This window comes from Ursus arctos, chromosome X (assembly GCF_023065955.2).
Source record: "Ursus arctos isolate Adak ecotype North America chromosome X, UrsArc2.0, whole genome shotgun sequence".
NCBI lineage: Eukaryota > Metazoa > Chordata > Mammalia > Carnivora > Ursidae > Ursus > Ursus arctos.
Window position 1 is genome coordinate 14,254,460 of NC_079873.1, and position 24,138 is coordinate 14,278,597.

At 36.1% G+C, this 24,138-nt stretch overlaps 1 protein-coding gene across 4 annotated transcripts in view; it reads right to left on the minus strand.

Annotated features, from left to right (window-relative positions):
* The window catches only part of SCML2 (Scm polycomb group protein like 2), a 92,713-nt gene that overhangs the window by 17,872 nt on the left and 50,703 nt on the right, over positions 1–24,138 (minus strand). For all 4 annotated transcript variants that reach the window (XM_048213746.1, XM_048213744.1, XM_048213745.2 and 1 more), the window contains exons 8-9: positions 5,053–5,261; positions 727–850 (exon numbers count right to left, since the gene is read on the minus strand). In XM_048213746.1, the coding sequence (XP_048069703.1) occupies positions 727–850; positions 5,053–5,261 (333 nt within the window). The remainder of the gene's footprint in view (positions 1–726; positions 851–5,052; positions 5,262–24,138) is intronic.

Consider the following 24,138-nt stretch of genomic DNA (forward strand, 5'->3'; position numbering starts at 1 on the left):
CTAGTCTCTCCTGCCAACAGACTAAAAATCAGAAATAATAAACTGACAAAATGAGGTATGTTACAATAATCTTTAAGTGATTTCTATTTCAAAAAAATAATTTCTTTTTAATCAGGAAAGGGAAATTGGGGAGAAAAGTCCAAGGAACAGAAAAGTATAAGAAAGACAACTAGGAGAAAAAGCAATGGTACATGCTTTAAAAAATAGGAAGGGAACAAGAAAACGTAGAAGAAATGACAAATAAAAGGGCGATTTGTTCAGTCTAGGTCTGTGTCATTTCATACTCTCACATAACAGAGAATAATTTAAAGTCATCATGCCCCTTGACAGGTAAGGATCTGTCAAAATTTTAAAAGGCATTTTAAAAAGATTTGAAGTAGCTTTAAAAGTACATACAAGACAAAAAGACATTGTGAAATAAGATAAAGGGAAAACAAAAATAGACTTGACAATGATGTAAATTTTGTAAATCTTACTAAGCTGAATAAAATACTTTAAGAGTAGTGAATTTTCAAGTGACTTGTGTATTTAAACAGTTTTTCCTTAACATCAAAATGAACAACCAGAATTTCAAAATACTTTAATATAAAAAATGCTAAGAAAAAACCAAAAATGTGTTTTATCATCTTTTTTTCCTCTTATTTTATTCCTCGAATTTCAAAGACACTAAAATAACACAGAATAAAAGATTAGTAATTTTATGCCCTTGAAAAAACACTAATTTACCTGTTGACATCACTATTTTAGATGTGCCAGGAGTGGCATCCTTATCATATGAAACACGACGGTCTCTGGCCAGGGAATTTATAGAAGCTGAAGATGTAGAACACAAAACAGGAAAATATTTTTCCTGTAAAAAAAAAAAAAAGCACAAGTATATATTACACATTTTTAAAAATTCTTAGATAAGGAGATCAGAAAATTATCAGCATCACTGGTCACAAATCATCAGCTGTCAAAAGTCCTTGGGGTTGGAAACCCCGGTGTGTGTCACAAATTACAGTACTTTCCAAACTGTGCTCCTCAGAGGGGCCCATGAGCTGGTCAGGTGGAAGAAAAAGAGACCAAGAGTATGGGATTCCCAGCATTACCCCTCCTCCAACTGGTCAACACCTTAGCCAAATAGCTCACTCTGTAAAGTTTGTTTTTATTTTCTGAGGTTCCCTGTATGACAAGTTTTTTTCACACTGCTAAAGTGAAGTCTGCAAATCCAATCCAGCAACACATCAAATGGGGGTGGGGAACCTCAACAAGGCAGAGGACAGACTTTGCCTTTACAAAGCAGTCACTCATCTGGTTTTTACTACATCTGGCCTGTATTTCTCCATATTATATATGATAATTTTGACAAAATTACAAGTGGTTTGCTAAAGTCCATATAAAATTATGCCTATTGTATATAAGAACCAAATGTCTTCTGGGCATTGTCAAATATCACTAGTGTTTTATTTATTTTATATTGACTCTTGGGGTTTTCTTGGGGCTACCTTCAAATAGGGCTCTCCAATGTCAGAGAAGGGGGTCTTGTACCTAGAAAAGGTAATAATAGAGGATATTTTAAAAGCAGGGACAAAGGAGGATAAAATAGGATAACATCCAATGTTGTATTTTCCTTATTTGTTTAAATTAATGACTGTCCTTTGGGTTCACTGTATTCTAGTAAATTGTTTTTTAAGTACTGAATTATAATTATTGCGTTGATATAGTCTCATTCTTTCAGTATTTTAAAAATCTGAAATCTAAATCCTCTGACTTAAGACATACCAAGATAGTATGCTTGTATTAACACTATAAATTGAATAAAGGTACATTTATTTGAAAAATGTGCTTCTATACCTCTAGAATCCTTAAAGGGGTGGGGGAGGTGTACCTGGACAGTTGACAAAGAGTCTACTGTAAGAATAATTTGTACTGTAGCTCAAAGACTTCCTAAATAATTAAACTATGGGGGCACTTGGGTGGCTCAGTTGGGTAAGCGTCTACCTTCAGCTCAGGTCATGATCCTGGGGTCCTGGGATGAAGCCCCGTGTCAGGCTCCCTGCTTCTCCCTCTCCCTCTGCCCTTCCCCCCTCCACGCCCCTTCTGCTCTTGCTTGCTCTCTCTTGCCTTCTTTCTCTCATATAAATAAATCTTTTTTAAAAAATAATTAAATTATGGTGTGATAGTACTGAAAAAGGGATATAGGTAACTGCATGAGAATCTTCATCTTTTCATGATGAAATAATAAAGCTAAGAAGATGGTGAATTAAAATTCTTCCTTTGAAACAAAAAAGTTTATTATCCAAAAAAATTATAGAATCTGTCCCTTGTCCCACCCTACCACCTTATAAACAATATTTTCAAAAACACCTTTTTTAAATTGTCAAATTAGCACTGGAATTATTTGAAAATAAAGAAGTGAGGAGAAATTTTATGGAGTTATATCTTCATCATTATACCAGCTAATCACAAAGACTTTTTTCAGCAGCTGGAAAATATACATTAAAAATACGCATCAAGGGCACCTGGGTGGCAGAGTCAGTTGACCCTCTGACTCTTGGCTTCAGGTCAGGTTGTGAGCTCAGGGTCATGAGATCAAGCCCCAAGGCCCACTCCATGCTCAGCACAGTCTGCTTGGGACTCTCTCCCTCTGCCCTTCCCCACTGTACTTTCTCTCTCTCTCAAATAAACAAACCTTTAAAAAAAAAATGCATCAATGACACCCTTGATACATTCTAGTTTTCAAAATGCATTTAAAATAAAGCATTATTTCCTTTTAAATATCACAAATTTCCTTAATTTTATGCAATTTATTTTGAATTTGAAAATTTTAATCTGCTAATGATTTACATTAGAATAACCTGCTTATTTGATTTTTTCGATGTTTATGATTTTATATTTGAAATATATTGTTATTGACTTTCAATTTTTATTTAAAAATTTTGAATGCTTTTTGAAATAAAAATACCAGTATTAATTTAAGCATTTTATTTTATTTTTTTTTTTTAAGATTTTATTTATTTGACAGAGATAGAGACAGCCAGCGAGAGAGGGAACACAAGCAGGGGGAGCGGGAGAGGAAGAAGCAGGCTCACAGCGGAGGAGCCTGATGTGGGGCTCGATCCCACAACGTTGGGATCACGCCCTGAGCCGAAGGCAGACGCTTAACCGCTGTGCCACCCAGGCGCCCCTAATTTAAGCATTTTAAAATCAGGGGCGCCTGGTGGCTTAGTCAGTGGGCGTCTGCCTTCAGCTTGGGTGGTGATCCCAGAGTCCTGGGATCGAACCCCACATCAGGCTCCCTGCTCAGCCTTCTTCTCCTTCTCCCTCTGCCGCTCCCTTTGCGGCTCCCTCTGCCACTTTTCCTGCTTGTGCTTTCTTGCTCTCTCTCAAATAAATAAATAAGATCTTTAAAAAAAAATAAAATAAAAATGGCATTGTCATTTTGCTCCATACTGTAAACATTAGTTGAAACAAAACAGAAATGTTATATATATTGATATCAGATGGCTGAACTCAGAAATGTTTATTACTGCTGAAATTTAGTTTAGTTCTAATAAGATCCAGGAAGATTCTATGTCTTTACAATAAGAATATATCTCTTGTGGGGCCCTTGGATGGTGCAGTCGGTTAAGCATCTGACTCTTGGTTTCAGCTCAGGTCATGATCTCAGGGTCTTGAGATTGAGCCCCGCATTGGGCTCCAAGCTCAGTGAGAAGTATGGGGACGTTTCTCTCTCTCCCTCTGCCCCTCCCTCTGTTTGCTCACTCTCTCTCTTTCTGTACCTCTAAAATAAATAAAGCAATCTTTAAATACATATCTTGTAAAAAAGAAAAAAAAAAAGAAAAAAGAATACATCTCTTGTAGAACAGATACATTTGGGTCTTTTTAAAATCCATTTTTATAATCTCTGTCCTTTAATTAGAAAATTTAGTTCACTAACTTTTAAAGTAATTATTAATATGTTTGGGTCCAGACATACCCTTTATTATTTCTTTTCTATTTGTCTCCTGTGTGTTTTATTCCTCTATTCCTCCTTTTCTTTTTTTTTTTTTTTTCAATTACTTGTTGAATATCCCTTAGAATTCCATTTTAGTTTTCCTACTGACTTTTTAGCTATACTTCTCTGCATTTGTGTTTTTACAATATGCCCCGGGGATTACACTGTATAACCCATATAGTTAATACTGTACTACTTAACATAAAATGTTGAAACCTTGCAAGATATCCATATTCCCACTCAAAGCCTTTACACTGTTATATGTATTACATCATGTTATGTATTGATAATATGTAATGATGTATTATATCATGCCATATATATTACATTACCCCACAAGACCATATTATAATTACTGCTTTAGTCACATTATCATAAAGAAATTAAGATGAAAAAAAGCAAAAAACAAATAATTCACATTTACCCAGAGATAAACTCCCTTCAGCATTTCTTATAGTGCTTGTCTGCCAGTGTGGAATTCTCTAAGTATGCTTTTATCTGAAAATGTCTTTAATTCACCCTCACTCTTGAAGAGTATTTTTGTCAGATATAGAATTTTGTGTAATACCCCTACCTCCTGTGCATACTCCCCTCAACCAGCATGTCTGCTTCCATTCAATCTCCAGTATCTTCAAGTAGCTGTTTTTTCTATTATTTCCAGGTTTTAAAGTTGTTTTCTTTGGGGGAGTCAGTTAGGTGGCCTAGCATCATTGAATTTACCACTATGATTCCCCTTTCCACCCACTTTATTGAGGTATAATTTATGTACAGTAAAACTCACTTCACATTCATTTTTAAAGTATACTGACTTTTAAATAAATTGGCCTGAACATAAATATACCCACACAGTATTCCCAATGTAGTTTTGAAAAAGTTGAACAATATTCAAAGTTTTAAGTTTACCCAAGAAAAGAAATACCAATCTTGATGTGGGCTTTAAAAAGCTTTATATATGCTCTTCGTACAGTACATTCCTAAAGGGCCTCATCATACTCTTAGTAAATCCTAAACTCTATGTTATAAATAAGGCATTGCAGAGACCTATAATACAAATTAGGAGGAGATTAACTAACCTTTTTTGGGGCTTTTTTCCTTGGTGTGAGATTTTTAACAGCACTTCCCTTCTTAGGGACTGAAGTCTGTCCAGGTGGTTTAGTGCGAGCTGATTTCCTGATCTGCTGTGTTGGTAGTATTACAGCAGTTTTCTGTGGAGACTGCATTGAACGCTGGGTTGCTTTGGAAAGAGAAGACTGTGTTTTTGCTATATTCTTTGTAACGGGCACTGAGGAAAAAAAAACAACACAAAAATAAAACTCAAGTAAATGACATAGGTACTGTCTTCTTAGGACTATAAAGAAATTTAACTCAACCTTTAAAAATATTCCAAAGGTTATTCACTAAAAACTTAAAATAAAAGTACCATTTAAAATGAAGTTTCAGGGGGCGCCTGAGTGGTTCACTCAGTTAAGTGTCTGACTCTTGATTTTAGCTCAGATCATGATCTGAGGGGTCATGAGATCAAGCCCCACATCGAACTCCATGCTCAGCAAGAGTCTGCTTGAGATTCTCTCTCTGCCCCTCCCCCCACTCACACACGTGTGCCCTCTCTCTCCCACTAAATAAATAAAATCTAAATACATACATACATACATATATACATACATATGTACATAAAATGAAGCTTTAGGTATTTAAGATTCCAGATTATCAGCAAGTAGTCAAATTCTCCAGAAAAAAATAAAGAGGCTTTTTTATAAGACAAACCAGTAACTTCAAACTTAGCATAGTGAAAGTTTCTAGCAATTTACCTTTTGTCTCCTTCTCCTATTTTTAGTTCTTAGCCCAGAAAAGAGTTTTCCTTTCAGAAAATACCATGCCAAAATATCTAACCATGCCATATGCAGTAATCACTTTACCCATCAATATAGAAAAACACAGCAACACAGCTATCAACTCCTAGTTCATCTTTCAGAGGCCAGAGGAATTCCCTGCACTTAATTTTTAATGGCTCAAGTACATAATGTTCCTACATGTATGTCTAGGAATAAAATTTCATACACTACAATATAGACTCTACATTAACACTGTCATGGAAAGAATACCATCACACCCAAGTAAGCCCTATCCAGACAGTCCGAGCATGTCAAATGAAAGTTACCTGCCAGGTTACTTTTGTCTATGTTCACAGTCAAGTAAAAAGAGATGTTTTTAGTATTAATCTCTTAATAATTTTATTATTACAAAAAACATGAATTTTATATAGTAAGAAGCACTAATGTAAAAAATTCTTTACAGGAAGAGCTGTGTAAGTAAAACATTTATACATTTATGCAAAACTCAACCACTTTTATTTTGAGGGCTTCATTTTACAACTTGAAACTAATCTACTGCTTTGCTCCTCCCATTCTTCAAGACTATGTATAAATCTGACCTTCGACGGAAAATACCACATCTTCCCTGTAGCGTTTTTATCTACTTTCTATCACTTGCCAAACCAAGAGGAGGGAACAGTCTTTCAGCTGCCAGGGAAAGGGAAGACCACTTAACTGCCACCATCACTTTCCCTGCTTATTTACAGTAATTCATGTACTTACTCCAATCTCCTTACCTCTTTACCATCATCTACCTCATACTCCACGCTCACTTCTGCTTTCTTCAGTAACTCCAGTGACCCAATTTACACTATTTCTTCTCACACAGTCTCCCTGTCATCATCTTTAGGAATTTAAACATCATAATTCTGATGCTTCATCATCCTGACCTCATCACCAAGAGTTCAGCCCCTCCCTAAAATGGTTATACCTAGCTATTTCTAGAACTCTTCTATCTCCAAGACAACTACTGTGCCACCTTTCTTTACCTCCAATTTTACCTGTCATCTTTGCTTCATACCAACTGACCATGCTTTTCCTGATCATTATGAGATCTAGTCACAAACCCTCTCCATTTTCATTCAATCTATTAACTTTATTCTGACTTGACTTTACTCCCTATCCACCTCCTATCTACTTCTACCAATACCCCTCTAACTAGTATCCCTTATTTTATCTCCCCTTGATCTTTGATCATGTCTAGGATGTTGGTTCCCACCTTTGAGGCACACTATCATTTGCTTTCTCTGGTCTTGAGCTATAGAACAAGGGTCAGCAATCTTTTTCTCTAAGGGGCCAGATAGTAAATATTTCAGGCTTTGAAGGCCGCATACAGTCTCTATCACACATTCTTCTTTGTTTCTTTGTTTGCTTGGTTTTCTTAAATCTTTTTTGAATATGAAAACCATTCTTAGCTCACAGGCTACATGGGCTGGATGTGGCTGGCCCTTGGGTTGTAGGTTGCCAACTCTTGCTTTGGAACATTAGAATATTATTGATTGCTATAAAATCCATACTAACCTCAATTGGGGTGTCACTGCTGCAACTCACTAATTTCCGAGTATGTTCCACAACAGAATGTTTTTCCCTGTTAAAGTTTCCATCTCCTTCTCACCCTATTCCACTCAGCAAATGACCCTACCTTCTATTTTATGGGAAGATTAAGGGGTATCTTTGGGAGTGATCATAACCGTTCCATTTCTCCATCTTAAAATGCTTTTATTTTCATTCATTCTCATCTCTTCCTCTTGCATCAAATGATAAGTTTTGTCTCTACTCTTCTAAGTCCAATCAATCCCCTTTACTTATATCTTAATAACTATCTTCTTTGGTTCCTCTGGAACGTTATGGTTTCAATGTCCTACTTTCTCTTCATGGTATTTAATCACTTGATCCCCAACTCCTTGCTCTCTCTTACAACCCTCATAAATCCTTTATTTTGAAGTTGGCTCTCCTAAGTTTCTGGTATACTTTCAAGCCCTTCCATGAATCTCCTTCTATTCACTACCAAATACCAAGAAGAATCACCTATACTTGACACTACAATTTCCTTATTATTCTGTGTTTCCTTAGCCCCCTGTAATAAGCTTTTCTTCTTCTAAACATATTTTAAAGAAATTCTTCCCCAGGTCAGTAATGACACTTTCCTAGTTACTAAATCCAAATAAATCCTCACTGTCTTGACTAATCTATTCCTCTCCACAGTTCTGGTCTCTACCTCTGAATACATGGCATGAAGAAAAGGAAACAGACTGGGCTTTGGACCTGAGTTTAAATTCTTGCACCAGGCTGGTTTAAGACAGAACCTAGGAGAACAGAAGGACCTCAAAAACTACTTACTGAATGAACAAAAACTATTTTCAACCTGCAAGCCAATGTTATTCCTCTAAAACAGGTATATTCTATATATAATACATAATTAAGTTGTAATGAATAAAACAGTAACTTTGTGGAACATGGCAAATGTAATGAAATCATTATTTGATCTGAGAATTTTGGTGTTTTAAAATTTTAAATTTGGCATTTGAAATTAATAAATCTTGGGGGGCGCCTGGGTGGCACAGCGGTTAAGCGTCTGCCTTCGGCTCAGGGCGTGATCCCGGCGTTCTGGGATCGAGCCCCACATCAGGCTCCTCCGCTATGAGCCTGCTTCTTCCTCTCCCACTCCCCCTGCTTGTGTTCCCTCTCTCGCTGGCTGTCTCTATCTCTGTTGAATAAATAAATAAAATCTTTAAAAAAAAAAAAAAGAAATTAATAAATCTTGGGACACAAATACTTTAGCTACAGCTTCAAATCTTCCCCTAAAATGTAATGGTCTATTACAATGAGAGCTCCTTCATTTGTGGTATATACACATGTATGAGCAAAATAAGAAAAAAGCATTATAAAAAATTTTATGTATGAAAAGAAATTTTCACTTTAGAAAGCAAGCTTTCCAAAGGCAAATACTCGGTTTCGTTTACTGCCATATCCCCAGCACCTAGAACAAAATACTTTTTCAACTGTTTTAACTAAAGAGGAAAGAGTGATCATCCAATATATTAGCCATCAAAATTAAACTATATACATTATACATGTATTTATTATCTCCAAAAAGCAATCATATAACATATATACCATGCTCAAACTCTATTAAGTATTAATTAAATTATTTCCAATACAAAATAGATTGTTTAAATGATAAGGTTCAAATTATATATAGCACTATAACCACGTGTTCATAGTGGCCACAAAATGAGTAAAAACCTTTTGAAAAAAGTATGTGAAATATATAGAAGGATATACTAACCATCTTTAATAAAATTTTCATGTGAATACCTAACACAAAACCTACCTGGTTCTTCAGCTTATCTTCAGATAGAACAGAGAATGTTCAGCTAAGAAAAATATCCAGGAGATGAGAAGTTAGTGAATTGTGGAAATGCAAAAGAAATTAATAAATCTTGGGAAATGATCAGAAGGCAGTAAATAAAGCCAAGAGGAGGCCTGGAAGCCTGGAACAGGGGGAACTGAAGAAAGGAAATAGATGCCAGTATTTATTGGCTACGCATTACATGCTAGGCACTTAATATATCTGCTATCCCACATAATCCACCCAAACTTCCTATGAGGTAGGTATCGTTTCCCCACTTTCTTCATGAGGAGACTTAGGCTCTGTGAGGTTAGATAATTTAGCAACATCACCCATTTGGCTAAGAGAGTTTGGTCTCCTTAAGTGCATGCTTTTTCTAATATGCTGCCTTGCTTTCTGTCCTCTAGCAAAAAAGGCTATTAAATTCACTCCCCTGAGTCACAGTACACATGATTACAAAAAGGGGGAGGGGGGACAAAAGACAACCTTGTGAATTCCTATGTGATATTTCACTAGAGAGTCCATAGGTACTCTCTGACAGAGGGAGTCTTCGGTTTTTAAAAAACCAGATGTAGAGGCATCCTTACAAAGAGAAAACATTAACAAATACAGACAAAAACATGCTGGTAAAACTTTTCATGCCTAGGGATTTAACCTTATTTAATATTTATTTCCAAATAGTACTCATTAAATATACATTTCTGCTGACACACGAAGATGCTTTATTATTGAAAGATAGTGCTTGTCTTCTGTGAATTGTGAAAAGACAGCTGCACATACAATTGCCACAGAAAAGGAAATACACTTAGAAATGAACACCAACTTCCTATTTCCAGTTACTGTTACACATGTGCTGGTTTAGCTTACACATAAGGCTGACTTGAACCTAAACAAAAATGGATCAGAGGTATAAATGAATATGTATCTTGCTTTTGATCTAAAAAGACTTAAGAGGTATGGTTGCTTAGTATTCTCCAGATTTTCCATCCACCATTTACTCAATACTTAGTGTGTACTTTTTACCAGCCTAAGCAATTTAGGAAATCCAGACGAAATAAATATGGTCCCAGTCATGTAGTTCATGTCTCCTGTGAGTGTATCTGTGGATCCATAAAATTCCTATTTCCTTAAGTAGATAGATGATATATGATTTCCTTCTCCTCAAATAGACTGAATGCTGTATACATAGCCATATGACAAGAAGAGCAGAAATTACTATAAAAACAGATTCCTTGAATTCGTGGCAAGAAATAAACAAAATCAAATTCTGAATAGCCAAAAACAGAAAAGTAAGAATGGCCTGGAGAAATCAAAACTCGTAAAAAAGAAAAATCTGTCATTGTAAACATTTGACTTTGGAAACTTTTTCAGGTTTAGAAATTCTTTGCAAGTCATCTTCCCTGTTCTTAAAACTGCATGTACAATTAAACTATCATTTATACTAAAATGTTTCAAACTGCTAACTATAAACCCAAAGAAATAATATAAACCTCAACAGTGAAAAATACAGAGATATCAATAGAGATGGTTACACTTACACTATCACTATCCAACCTTGAGGCCTGGTATTCACAAAAGCTCAGTTGAAGTGCCCAATACCTCTATCTGGAATTTTGCTCCCTGACTCATTGAGCTCACAATGCCACAGACTGACTGGTCATGGGCCGCAATAAGAGCAAGGGGGAGGTAAAGTCAGGTGTAAACCCCCCGATCTTCTTTCATTCACTCCTGCTGCCAACCCAGGTCATCACGCTGGCTTCCTTGACTGGTGTTTCAGATTCTGTCCCATTTGTTCTCTCTTCTCTCCCAACCTGAACCAGAGGAGCCACCCATCCCATCCCAGAAGCCCAACCTTGCTTCAGAAACTCAATGTACACAAAAACCAGAGTCTGCTTTTCCTCTGAAATTAGGCTTTTGAATCTCCAAGGACTCTTCTTGTCACAGAAGAGTCAGTTTCCCTTTCCATAAGCATACTGAGAGTCTTAATTTTTTTTAAACATTTAACATCAAATGGGTTTTTTGTTGTTTGTTTTTTTTAAAGATTCTATTCATTTATTTCAAAAAAGAAAGAGAAAACATGAGTAGCGAGAGGGGCAGAGGGGGAGGGAGAGGGAATGGGAGAGAGTCCCAAGCAGACTCCATGCCAAACTTGGAGCCCGACACGGGGCTTGATTCCATAGCCCCGATATCATGACCTGAGCAGAAACCAAGAGTCTGATGCTTAACCGACTGAACCACCCAGATGTCCCTGAGAGTCTTTTAAATGCATGTTTATTTCCTTATTTTTAGCAATAAAAAACATCATTTTAGAAAACCTCAATTACGCTAAGAAAAACTCTTAAAGGGGGGCGCCTGGGTGGCTCAGTCTGCCTCGGCTCAGGGCATGATCCCAGGGTCCTGGGATCGAGCCCCACATGAGGCTCCTCTGCTGGGACCCTGCTTCTTCCTCTCCCACTCCCCCTGCCTGTGTTCTCTCTCGCTGGCTGTCTCTCTCTGTCAAATAAATAAATAAAATCTTTAAAAAAAAGAAAAACTCTTAAAGGAAACCACAGGGGGTAGTTACTACTGGAAAGGAAAACAAGGAAACATGTTCCTGACACCACAGCAGGCATTTGGAAGCCAGAAGCCAGCTGAGGACTATGAATCTTCTCAGAAGAAGCAGGGTAAAGATCAGATGGACATGGGACTCTGGTACCAACTACTCATTATACATATTCCTTTCTCTGCTTCTCATTATCTAGGGCAGGGACATTGCTTCTAGATTAATTAGGTTCAAATCCAGATTTACCACATAATAACTATGAGAACTTAGGCAAATTATTTAAATTCAGCGTGTGTCACATGGTAAATACATTCAATAAACGTTAACTGTTAAGTAGCAGCAGCAGCATCACCACCAACACCAGCCCTGTCTCTACTCTCACTCACCCTTCCCAGGCCCTGAGGGTGCTCCTGGCCCTCTTCTATCAATGGATAGGGTATGGGGAAACCTCGTTGTCAACGCCTAACAAATGCAAGAAAAAAGTTTCCTCCGAAGAAGGAACTCCTATTTACCTACATTCTCTCTAGCTAATACCTTCACTCCTTCCTTTCACGACCAAATTTCTTGAAAGACTAGCCCACGTTCACTATTAATACCATTTTCTTATTTTTCAACCCTCTGCAATTACACTTCCAGGCAACTCTTTTTAGGGAACCTCTGGGTGCTAAGGTCATCCAAAACCTCCTAATAGCACTAAACACTTTTGATGTCTTCTTTTTTAAATTCTCTATTAGACCTCACACAGCCACTCTCTCCTGGTCTTCCTTCTGCTTGTCAATTTTCCTGTGGTGTTCCCCAGGATTAGCCACCTTCTCCCTACCCCCACCGCAGTTTTGAGTGCTTTAAGTTTACTCCCTCGATTTCAGCTACTGCCTATATACAATAATGATTGCCAAACGTCTTGCTCTTATGTTCTCCTGCCCACTTAAGCATTCGTAAGCCACCCCCGACCCATGATAAGCTTCTCTCAAGTTCCAGAGCTGTGTTTTCAATAGCCAACTAATAGATAATCTAAATAGGCATCTCTTGGGGTGCCTGGGGGCCTCAGCTGATTAAGCATCTGACTCTTGGTTTTAGCTCAGATCATGATCTCATGCATACTGGAACTGAGCCCTGCATTGAACTCCGTGCTCAGTGGGAAGTCTGCTTCACGATTCTTTCCCTCTGCCCCTCCCCCAACTCATGGGCACATGTTCTCCTTCTCTCAAATATATAAATTACTCTTTAAATAGGCATCTCTCTCTTAACATGTCCAAAACCAGTATTCATCATGCTTATCCTATCTGCTCTATCTTGAACATTACCTTTTACACTCAATTATTAAAAGTCAGAAATCTTGACAACATCTTTGTACTCTTCCTCCATCCACATGTCTAACCAAGCCTACCTAAGTATTTCCTAGTTGTATTCTTCTTTATGCCCATGAAATGACTTGGTTCAGATTCTTGTGACTTTTCACGTAAGCTATAACACTAGCCTCTAAATTGGCATTCCTGGAGGCCCTTTCCAATCCATACTCGATAGCACATAATCATGATCTGTGTTATCTGAATTTCGCCTCATTTGAAAAAACAACACTGGGGGGAAAAAGGAAATGTGTATACTTCAAATGGGCCAGAGACTTTGCATATATAATTAAAAGTTGTGTTTATAATTTTGTAAAGCAAATATTATCTCCATTTTACATAAAGAAATAGAGGCGCAGTGCAATAAGTAACATCTAACCCAGGATCACACATGTAGTCTAGAGGTGGTAGAAATTGGATTCAAGGGATGCCTGGGTGGCTCAGTCGGTTAAGCGTCTGCCTTCAACTCAGGTCATGATTCCAGGGTCCTGGGAGCGAGTCTGCATTGGGTTCCTTGCTCAGCAGGAAGCCTGCTTCTCCCTCTGCCTGCCGTTTCCCCTGCTTATGCTCTCTCTCTCTCCCTCTCTCTCTTTCTCTGGCAAATAAATAAGAGAGGGGGGGGAGCACAAGCCAGGGGAGAGGCAGAGGTAGAGGGAGAAGCAGACTCCCTGCTGAGCAGGGAGCCCAACACGGGACTCAATCCCAGGACCCTGGGATCATGCATGACCTGTGCCAGAGGCAGACACTTAACTGACTGAGCCACCCAGGCACCCTAAGTAAATAAAATCTTAAAAAAATAAAAATAAATAAATAATAAAGAAATGGGATTCAAATTCAGGAGTGTCTCACCCAAAAGCCCGTGCTCTTTGCTGAAACTGAGTACTATTTTTAATTAGTGAGGGGAAATAATGAAAAGATATGTCTTTCAATTAAAATATTTTCTTCTATAAACTTAGCAAAACAAAATGCAGAATTAAATAGTTGGTTAAACATTTTTTCAGGTTCAAATTTGAGGGAACTTATGTGTAAACCTCAAATAAAAATATCTAAAGTAGTACTAAAAACAAATTGTCAACATGCCCTTAATAATCCAATGTTTAGGGGCTTTCCTTTTTTTCAATTCTCTCGGCTAAATAAACCCTTAGGGGAAAAAAATTGCATCAAATATTGGAGGAGTACCTTCTTTACTCTAAATTTTCTTGTGAATTTTCTCAAAATCAAACATTTATAATCTGAACACATTTTATGTCTATTAATTACCAAAATAACAGAGTAAGAATACTTAAGTAAATGGGACCAAACCAATACAATTCTGTATACACAGAACAGGATACAACATATGCTTCTGAAGACATCCTCAGCTGGTCTCAATGACTATTGGCAATTAATTAACATTTCCGATTTTTTAATTGAAATATTCTGAGGTTTATATACTGAAATATTAGCAGATGGCAAGAATACAAGCAATTTTTAGATTTTACTCTTACCACTTATCTTTGTTTCCTAAATGTAGAACAATACCAATTTTGTCATTAAAAATATAAAATGACCCAACAAAGATAAACCTAGCCACTTTTTTGAATAACAGAACAAGTCATGTCCCTAAAGAAAACAATTATGCAACATAAGCATTATAATATTTTATTCTGATAAAAAGCCATACAACTTGTAGAGGCATACATGAATCCACTAAAAATAACAGTAGAGATACCCATGCAGGCTCACTGCATACTGGTAGTGATCTTTAGAATCTGCATCTGTCTCCAGCAGTTTCAGAATTAAAGAGTAGATCCCCTCAGTAGCACAGGCTGACTCAGCAGAATATAACTGTAAAAGCATCTCTATTGCCCAAGCAGTTCACCAGCTGAGACACATGGTCTGTACTTCCATTCATAGTAGCAGGGGTACTCTTGGCCTTGGTCAGACACCTCCCACAGGTATCTGCTTATCACTCTTCTTTTATCATTACTTAAAGACCTCTAAGATACTTTTTCACTTTTCTCACTTTTCTACTGTGCCCAAAACAAGTATAAAAGTTCTTTTTGAGGCCCCCTCTGCCACTTCATTTCAAAAGTTTATTTATTTTACAACTAATCATTACATGGGAAAAGGATGGCAAACACTGGAAAAGTTACAAAGGAAAACAAGGCCTCTAATTTTTAGTGGTAGCTGCCCCCAGTTTTTATGGAAATGGCACCCGTCTTTTCATATTTTAACCCTTGCTGGACCTATTCTAACTTGAATGTTCTGCCCAGTTCCTTGCTTATTTACCAAAAAGAGGTGGTTTAGTTGGCATGGTTGGCATCCAATAGTATGAACAAGCCCAGCCCTGTTGCCTTGGCTCCTCCATTGTCCTTTCTGAGTTTTGTTGATGACCCAAGTAGGTTTCCCTCTCAAAACCAAGAGCCACAATTTGACAGTATTAAAAATGCTCTAAACATACAATAAAAGGTAATTCCCACATATAAAAAATAAATAAACCACTCACTCACAAAAGTAGAGATCTCATTTAAAAGAGCTGGTTTTGGGGGTCTGACAGAGCATCCCCATTTGGGAAATGCTGCTATGTCTTTTGTAGGAGCTTTTAAAAATTACGTCTGGATAACTAAACCAAAACCAATATACTGAAAGGCTTTGTAGATTTGATTTGCTCTCGTCTCCCCCGTTTCAAGACAGGGCTTGGAGATCTAAGATAATCAGATTCAAGAAGAGAGAAGAAACTCTTGATACACCTTATAAAATATACCTTAACCTGCACAGAATATTCGATCTTAAGGTTATTGAAAACTTACAAAAATGCTACTGGGAAAAATATCCCAAATGCAATTAAAAGGTTAAAGGATAGCTCGCTAACTTAAACAAAACACAAAAGTCCAAAGTTATTTATCTCCGTACCTAAATGACACTGCCTTTTTTCTTGGCATACATGCTAAATTAAAATAAAATCTAACTTAGTGGAATTTATAAGGTTTTCCTAACCTGTTATATAATTATAGAAGTATTCAGCCTAGAAAGGAAATCAAAAAAGGCAAGAAGCAGCTAGAAATCACAATTAAAATTTAGAAGGGTTTTAAGAGTGTTCTTTTAACAATACTTGCTGATCAGAGATGCTTTGTAAACTACTCCCTTCATCTTCATGGGGGGGGGGTGCTTCCCATGAAGACCATTATATTTCACAGTCGCTACTCCTATCTGCTCGCTTCAAAAGAAACCAAGATTTTGGTCACAATGACATTAAAGAAGATGACGATTTCCAAAACCTTTAATATTTTCAGAAGAAAGTTCACATGAAAAGAAGCAACTTCACTTGTTATAGGCCAATTCATAACTCATCTAACAATTCTGAGCTTTTAAAAGCCATTTAATTTTTAAATCATAGTATCTTTTTTCTTACCGAATGACTTCTCTAGAGTGATTTTCATTATGCTGTTAAAAAAAATCATAGCAGTCTCTGCTATAATTTCCACAAAACATATTAAAAGTATTGACACAATATTTAATTAGTAAAATGTTATCTGCATTTCTGTATCATAAAAAAACTTCTAATAAGTCTCATATAACACTAATGAAAAATCATGTCATATTCCTCAAGGCTATAGAAAAATATTTGATAATGCTCTTAAATGATTTAAATCATCAAGTTTGACTTAAAACAGGGTTCCTTTTTATTTTAAACCATTTTTATGCTAGAAATAACCAAAGACTAACTTTTCTCTTGTACCATATAACAGTTTTTAGAAATGACTGATCAAATAACAGTACCAACAATTTCAATAATTAATATTTAGAAAAAAGAGAATTTTTTGAGATAACAGAAATGACTGGGATATTTAGTATACAAAAGCTAACAAAGCAGACAATGAATTTCTTTAACCATACTTCAACTACAATATAAAGAAACTTTTGAGGTAATTCTTACCTTTAGAAATACTCCAGAGAAACAAGTTGTTACTAGGTTTACCATTAAGGTGACTTAGGTTCCACTTGATAGCCTTTCTCCTTTACCAGAAATAAAACTGCCTTTCTGGAGAAAGCGAGTTAACAACAAAGCCCATGTTGCCAGAGCAAGCCTGGATTTCTAGCAAATGGGGATGAAAGCTATTTGCATTTGTTGGTTTAAGGGGAGGAGGCGTGGGAGGAGGGACTAAGAAGACTGTTAAAGTAATTCACAAATCTTCTGTGGGCTGTATGGACAGTGATCATCAGTCACCTACTCAAACTTCCTTCACTCCTGCCTTCAGAGAAGAACCAAAGGTTACCCTGGGTCAAAGAATCTGGAAAGAAATGAGAAGACATGCAAAATCTAACTGCTAACCCATTGCGTCTGTAGACAAAGTTATCCCTGTTGGACCACATGTCCTAAAAACCAAGACATTTCAAAAGTCTCAAGAGTAACTTGTTAAAATATATCACAGAACAGAAACAAGAAAGAAGCTCCAAGCTCTGCTGCAATTATTGCAGTATTTAGCTGAAATACTCAAAACAGAGAAAGGACATTTGTTGGGTTGGTTTTTTTTTTTCCCAAGATACTTCTTTGCATCACAATAGCCATCTCATTTGCACAAGCAAAACATTTGTTCCAAGTGTTAGTACAAAAAAGAAAATATCAGCTGTTTTAAATTTCATGGCTTTTGAGTGAATAATTTGGGTTGATAGCATTTCTATTTCATTTATACCAAACAAGAAGAATACTAAATAAACTATTTTAGTCTGTATTTTACTATAAGCTACATTAAGGGCAAAAATCTAAACAAATGCATAAGTGTTCATTCAGAAGCTTTCTAGTGGGACTGACACACCTTGAACTTTTTACAGCCTTAATTATATGTATCTCTGTTACTTTTGACCCACTACAACGTTAAGGAAAAATGCTGCTTTATGTGGTTTTTACTAAACATACACAGTCCTATAAAAAGAGGAAAAAAGTTGGTAAAGATACATCCTAAAAACTATAAAATCTTAATTTTAAGACTTAAAGGTGAAGCCCAAGTTACAGAAACCACATACAACTCCATGCACATCTGCACAAAAAGCAAAAGCAGCCATAATTTGTTTTGTTTCCTAAAAAAATGAGAATGAGGTGGGGGTGGGGAATAGAGCACTTGTTGGCTCAATGGAAGCTTCGAAATGCTTCTCAAAAGACTAACTTTGAAACAGTTCAATAGGAAAATGCTACATAGGAAGGGCTTTACAAAATAAGACCACCATATAAAATGACTAGTTACATTTTTTAAAAAGATCAAAAGTTTAGATTTTAAAACCCACACCCTTAAAATTTTAATCAAAAAACCCCTAAACCATATATATACACCACACACACACACACATACACATACACACCACAAAATAAACCAGCATTCAAAGCAGCAGCTAACAGTGCCCAAGATAATCACATTTAAAATCTGTTCAAAACATTTTAACAAGAAGAAAGTTCCTATTCATATAATTTATGTCTGAATTACCAAAAAAGAAAATCTAATATGCCAGTTCTATCAAATATCATCTAAAGTGTTTCACAAAGTTGTGAAAGAAATGCCACTAGAAATTAAATGCCAAATTAATGCCAAAGAAATTAAAGCTTTTTGTGTGAGAGTTGGGGGGCAGGAAACCCAACAGTTGAAGGATTTTATCAAGAAAAGAGTTAAGATAGTTACCGATAGGCTATAGTACCACTAGACAGGAATGCATCCTGATTCTAGGTTTTCCCCTCCTCCACAGTTCCCTTTGGACCAGAGGAATTCCTCTAAACCCTTGGGATCCTGCAACTTTATACTCAAAGCATCTGGAAGTTTGCTGCCCTCCTTCCTGGTCTGAATGGTCACAGTTGCTTAAAGAATTAGGCTACAAGATGACACTTCACACCAGTGTAGGTCATTAATTTATAATCAATGATGCATAAATCTGAAGCTAAATTAAATAAAACTAATTCATTGATGTTTTAGAAATTATGTAAGTTCAAAGTTTAATTTACATAGTTAACTTTAAAAGTATTTAAGTAACTCTAAATAAAGCCAGGCAGAATGGTTTACAACGTAGCAATTTATAAAAAAACAAACAAACAAAAAAAAAAAAACACAAACCTTTGAATATCCCACAATATGAGGAAAAAGTTAATATTAGGGGAAATTTTTATATGAATCCTCTCTTCTGTGGGTGCCTGGGTGGCTCGGTCATTAAACTTCTGCCTCTGGCTCAGGTCATGATTCCTGGGTTCTGGGATGCAGCTCCACAGGCAGCCCGCAGGGAGCTGGCTTCTCCCTCTCCCTCTGCCAGCTCCCACCCTCCCCACCCCTGCACACTCTCTCTCTCAAATAAAAAAATAAAATCTTAAAAAAAAAAAAAAAAAGAATCCTCTGCTTCTGAGTATTTCCAATTTAATTTTTCCCAAGACTAGAAACCTACATTTGTTGTGATTATAAATAAAATTATAGAAATAAAATAGTAACCTATTTGTTTAGAAGCTTTCCCAAATAAAGGAAAAATTTAAATATTAAATTAAAAAAATCACACATTGCCTTTAAAATAATGGTAGTTCCAGTTCTGATTCTAAATGGCTGGATTCCAGGTCTTGCTCTTTCATGTACTAAATATGTGGGCTTTAATAAGATGACTGGCTATAAAAACTAAAACTGTATGTGCCAGACACAAAAGAAGGGCAATATGAGAATAAACCAATAGCTTAAACAACATTCTTAAATTTCTATCATTTTTTCAGGGAAAACGAAGATATAAATACAAAGGAGGTAGGGAACAAGTTGAAACAGAAAACAACAAGATCAGATAAATTCTTCAAGAAGAAAAAATCTACAATGGGCCTTGTTTTAGTTTACTTGACTCAGCCTTCTTTAAGTTGTCAAGGACACAGCAGCACACGTACTGCTTTCCTCTTTCTCACCAGATACCCTGTACAGGTCTCCAGAAAAAATCCGATGAGCGGTGACAGCACCAACAAGAGGTGAAGGGCTTTGAAAGATTATAGGGTCATAACAAAGGCCAAGAAAGGAAAACCTAAATAAACAAGAGGAAAAAAGCCACATAGCTTGCTGAATTTTCTACCCAAGGTAAGTTTCCCGGTGGATTTTGCTACCAATGAAAAGCACATAAAGAACTTGGATGTTTCTGATTATAGAAGTGTTAACAAAGTAAAAATTTGTTACTCTAAGTTTTAAAGTGTATTAAACTTTACTACTATTCTTGAAAAAAAAGCCAGTAAAGCTTAAATAAGTAGTTTTTTTAATGTAAAGTCAAATCAAGTGGCATTCATGGATGCCTCATTACATTTCATTAAGAAACTATGCAAGCGAATTATCTTTAGTCATTAAGTATTGAAAAAGCTTTAACTGTTATATCCTTAAAAAATGTTGGAAAAGCAGTTATATAAAAGTTGAAAACCAAACATTTCCAATGTGTTTAAGAAATATTCAAAATGAACAAAAATAATACAGATTTTTAAAAATTTATGAAATTCAATTAATTAAATGTTATTTGTGTACCTTTTGAAATTATTTAGCTAAGACCCTTATTTTAGACCCTTAAATTATTTAATATTCAAGTCAATAAAATTAGTATTTCTGCACATTTTTTAAAGACCATAAATAACATTAAAAAGCAAATGACTGAGAAAAAAGGTTTTACTTTCATGACGTCACACACCATACACAAAAATAAACCCAAAATGTATTAAAGACCTAAATGTGAGACCTGGAACCAAAAAAAACCCAGAGGACAGCACAGGCAGTAACTTCTCTGGCACGAGCTTTAGCAACACCTTTTAGATATGTCTCATCAGGCAAGGGAAATAAAAGCAAAAAAACCTATTGGGACTACATCAAAATAAAAAGCTTCTGCACAGCAAAGGAAACAATCAACAAAATGAAAAGGCAACCTACAGAATGGAAGAAGGTATTTGCAAATGACATATCCAATATAGGGTTAGTATCCAAAATATATAAAGAACTGATACAACTCAACACCCCAAAAAACAAATAATCCAATTAAAAAATGGGCAGAAGAAATGAACAGGCATTTCTCCAAAGAAGACATACAGAGGGCCAACAGACACATGAAAACATGCTCAACATCACTTATCAGGGAAATGCAAATCAAAACCACAATGAGGTATCACCACACACCTGTCAGAATGGCTAAAATCAAAAACACAAGAGACAACAAGTGTTGGTGAGGATGTGGAGAAAAAGGAACCACTGTGCACTGTTGGTAGGAATGCAAACTGGTGTAGCCTCTCTGGAAGACAGTATGTAGGTTTCTCAAAAAGTTAAAAATAGAACTACCCTGTGATCCAGTAACCACACTACTGAATACTTGCCCCAAAAATACAAAAGCAGTAACTCAAAAGGATACATGCACCTTATGTTTATTGTAGCATTATTTACAATAGCCATATTATGGAAGCCGCCCAAGTATCCACTAATAAATGGATAAAGATGTGGTGTATAAACACACACACACACAGACACACATACACACACACACACAGAGGAATATTATTCAGCCATAAAAAAAGAATGAAATCTTGCCATTTACAACAACATGGGTGGAGCTAGACAGTATAATGCTAAGTGAAATAAGTCAGAGAAAGACAAATACCATATAATTCACTCATATGTGGATTTAAGGAATAAAACAAATGAGCAAAGGAAAGACAGACAAACCAAGAAACGGACTCTTAGGGGCGCCTGGGTGGCACAGCGGTTAAGCGTCTGCCTTCGGCTCAGGGCGTGATCCCGGCGTTCTGGGATCGAGCCCCACATCAGGCTCTTCCGCTATGAGCCTGCTTCTTCCTCTCCCACTCCCCCTGCTTGTGTTCCCTCTCTCACTGGCTGTCTCTATCTTTGTCGAATAAATAAATAAAATCTTAAAAAAAAAAAAAAAAGAAACGGACTCTTAGATATAGAGAACAAACTGATGGTTACCAGAAGGGATGGGTAAAATAGGTGAAGAGGATTAAGAGTACACTTATCATGGGGGTACCTGGGTGGCTCAGTCAGTTAAGCAGCTGACTTCAGCTCAGATCATGACCTCAGGGTCCTGGGATCAAGTCCCGCATCAGGCTCCCCACTCAGCGGGAAGTTGGCTTGTCCCTCTCCCTCTGCCCCTCCCCCCTCATGCTCTGTTTCTCTCTCAAATAAAATCTTTAAGATAAATAAATTTAAAAAAGAGTTCATTTATCATGATAAGCACTGAATAATGTAGAGAATTGCTGGATCACTATATTATACACCTGAAACCAATTTAATACTATATGTTAACTATACTGGAATTTGAAAAAAAGCAAATAACAGTTTTTACTTTTCTTTTTTGTTCTGCTTTTTTGACATTTATTGCTATGTGTAATAAATGAAGCACTCAAAGCAAATCAGTAAGAAAGAAAACAATAAAAAAGTGGGAAAAGGTAACTAGCAGGAAAATTATAATGGGATATTAATGGCCAAGGTACATGGGAAAAAAAGACCCAACCTCACTAATAATCTAAGAAATAAAAATTTTAAAAACATTTTTTTAAAGATTTTATTTATTTGTCAGAGAGACTGAGAGCACGCACACAAGCAGGGGGAGCAGCAGGCAGAGGGAGAAGCAGGCCCCCACAGAGCAAGGAGCCCAATGCAGACTAGATCCCAAGACCCTGGGATCACGACCTGAGCCAAAGGCAGATGCTTAACTGACTGAGCCACCCAGGAATCCCTTAAAAACATTTTTTTAATTAGCAAAAATTACAAGGTAATGCCCAAAGTTGGCCAGAGAAGGAAAAAACCACTTTCACTCACCTCTGAGGGAAATGGAAATGGGTATTACTTTCTGAAAGACAATTTGTCAACCTTAGAAACATATCCCCTAACCCAGCAAATTTATTCTATGGAAATAATTAGAGATATTGAAAGATATATTGATCATATCACCTATCTCAAACAAAACAGAAGTTTGGCTAAATTATGGTAGAGCCATATGATGTAATATGGTACAGAAATATAATTTTGTAGGGATATACTTTACATGGGAACACAATCACAATGTATTATGAAAAGTAGGTAAGAAACAAGAATATGCAGAATAATTCCTTTCAAAATAAAATTGTTAATTATTTTAAAGTACAAATGTAACCTACAGCATGTTCTTTTTTAAAAAAAAACCACAGGGATGCCTGGGTGGCTCATTCGTTAAGAGTCTGCCTTTGGCTCAGGTCATGATCCCAAGGTCCTGAGATCAAGTACTGCATCAGGCTCCCCGCTCAGAGAGGAACCTGCTTCTCCCTCTGCCTGCCGCTCCCCCTCCCTGTGCTTGCTTTCTCTCTCTCTGGCAAATAAGTAAATAATAAAATCTTTTTAAAAATTAATTAAAAATTTTTTAAAAAGCCACAGATAAAAGCAAAAGTTCCCTTTACTACTCAACACACCTTTCCAGATATAATTACTACTACGGATTTGATATATAGACTTTCAGATCTTCTCTATGTATCAATATACATACATCTACAGTTATATATAGAAATACATATTTGTTTTGACTTAATGCTATTATACTGTATGTATTTTGAGGGGTTGCTTTTTTCACTTAACACATCTTGGGAAGCTTCCTTAGTAAACAGGAATCCTCTCATTTTCCTAAATGGTCTATATTATTCTAAAGAATAACTATACCATAACTTATTTCAACATTCTCTATTGATTTGGCCATGTGTATTCTAAATCTATATGTGTATGACATGATTTAATGTTAAGTGAATAAAGCATAAACTGTGAATTTTACAAAAAAATTAAAAAATTCAAAAAAAATAAAGAAATAAAAAATAAATCTATATGTGTAAGACAAAAAGAAGAAAAAGCAGTACGAAGCCAAATACAGATCAAACTACTTGTCATGATTATCTCTGCATGCTTTTCTGAATTTTAAGCTTTGAGCATTTATTATTTTTTTTCTATTAGAGAAAAACTTATACTAAAATAATGAAAAACAATTTCTAAGTATTATGATTTTAGAATATATCACATTGCATCTAAGAAATGATATTTTTATATTATAGCTGTCATTTA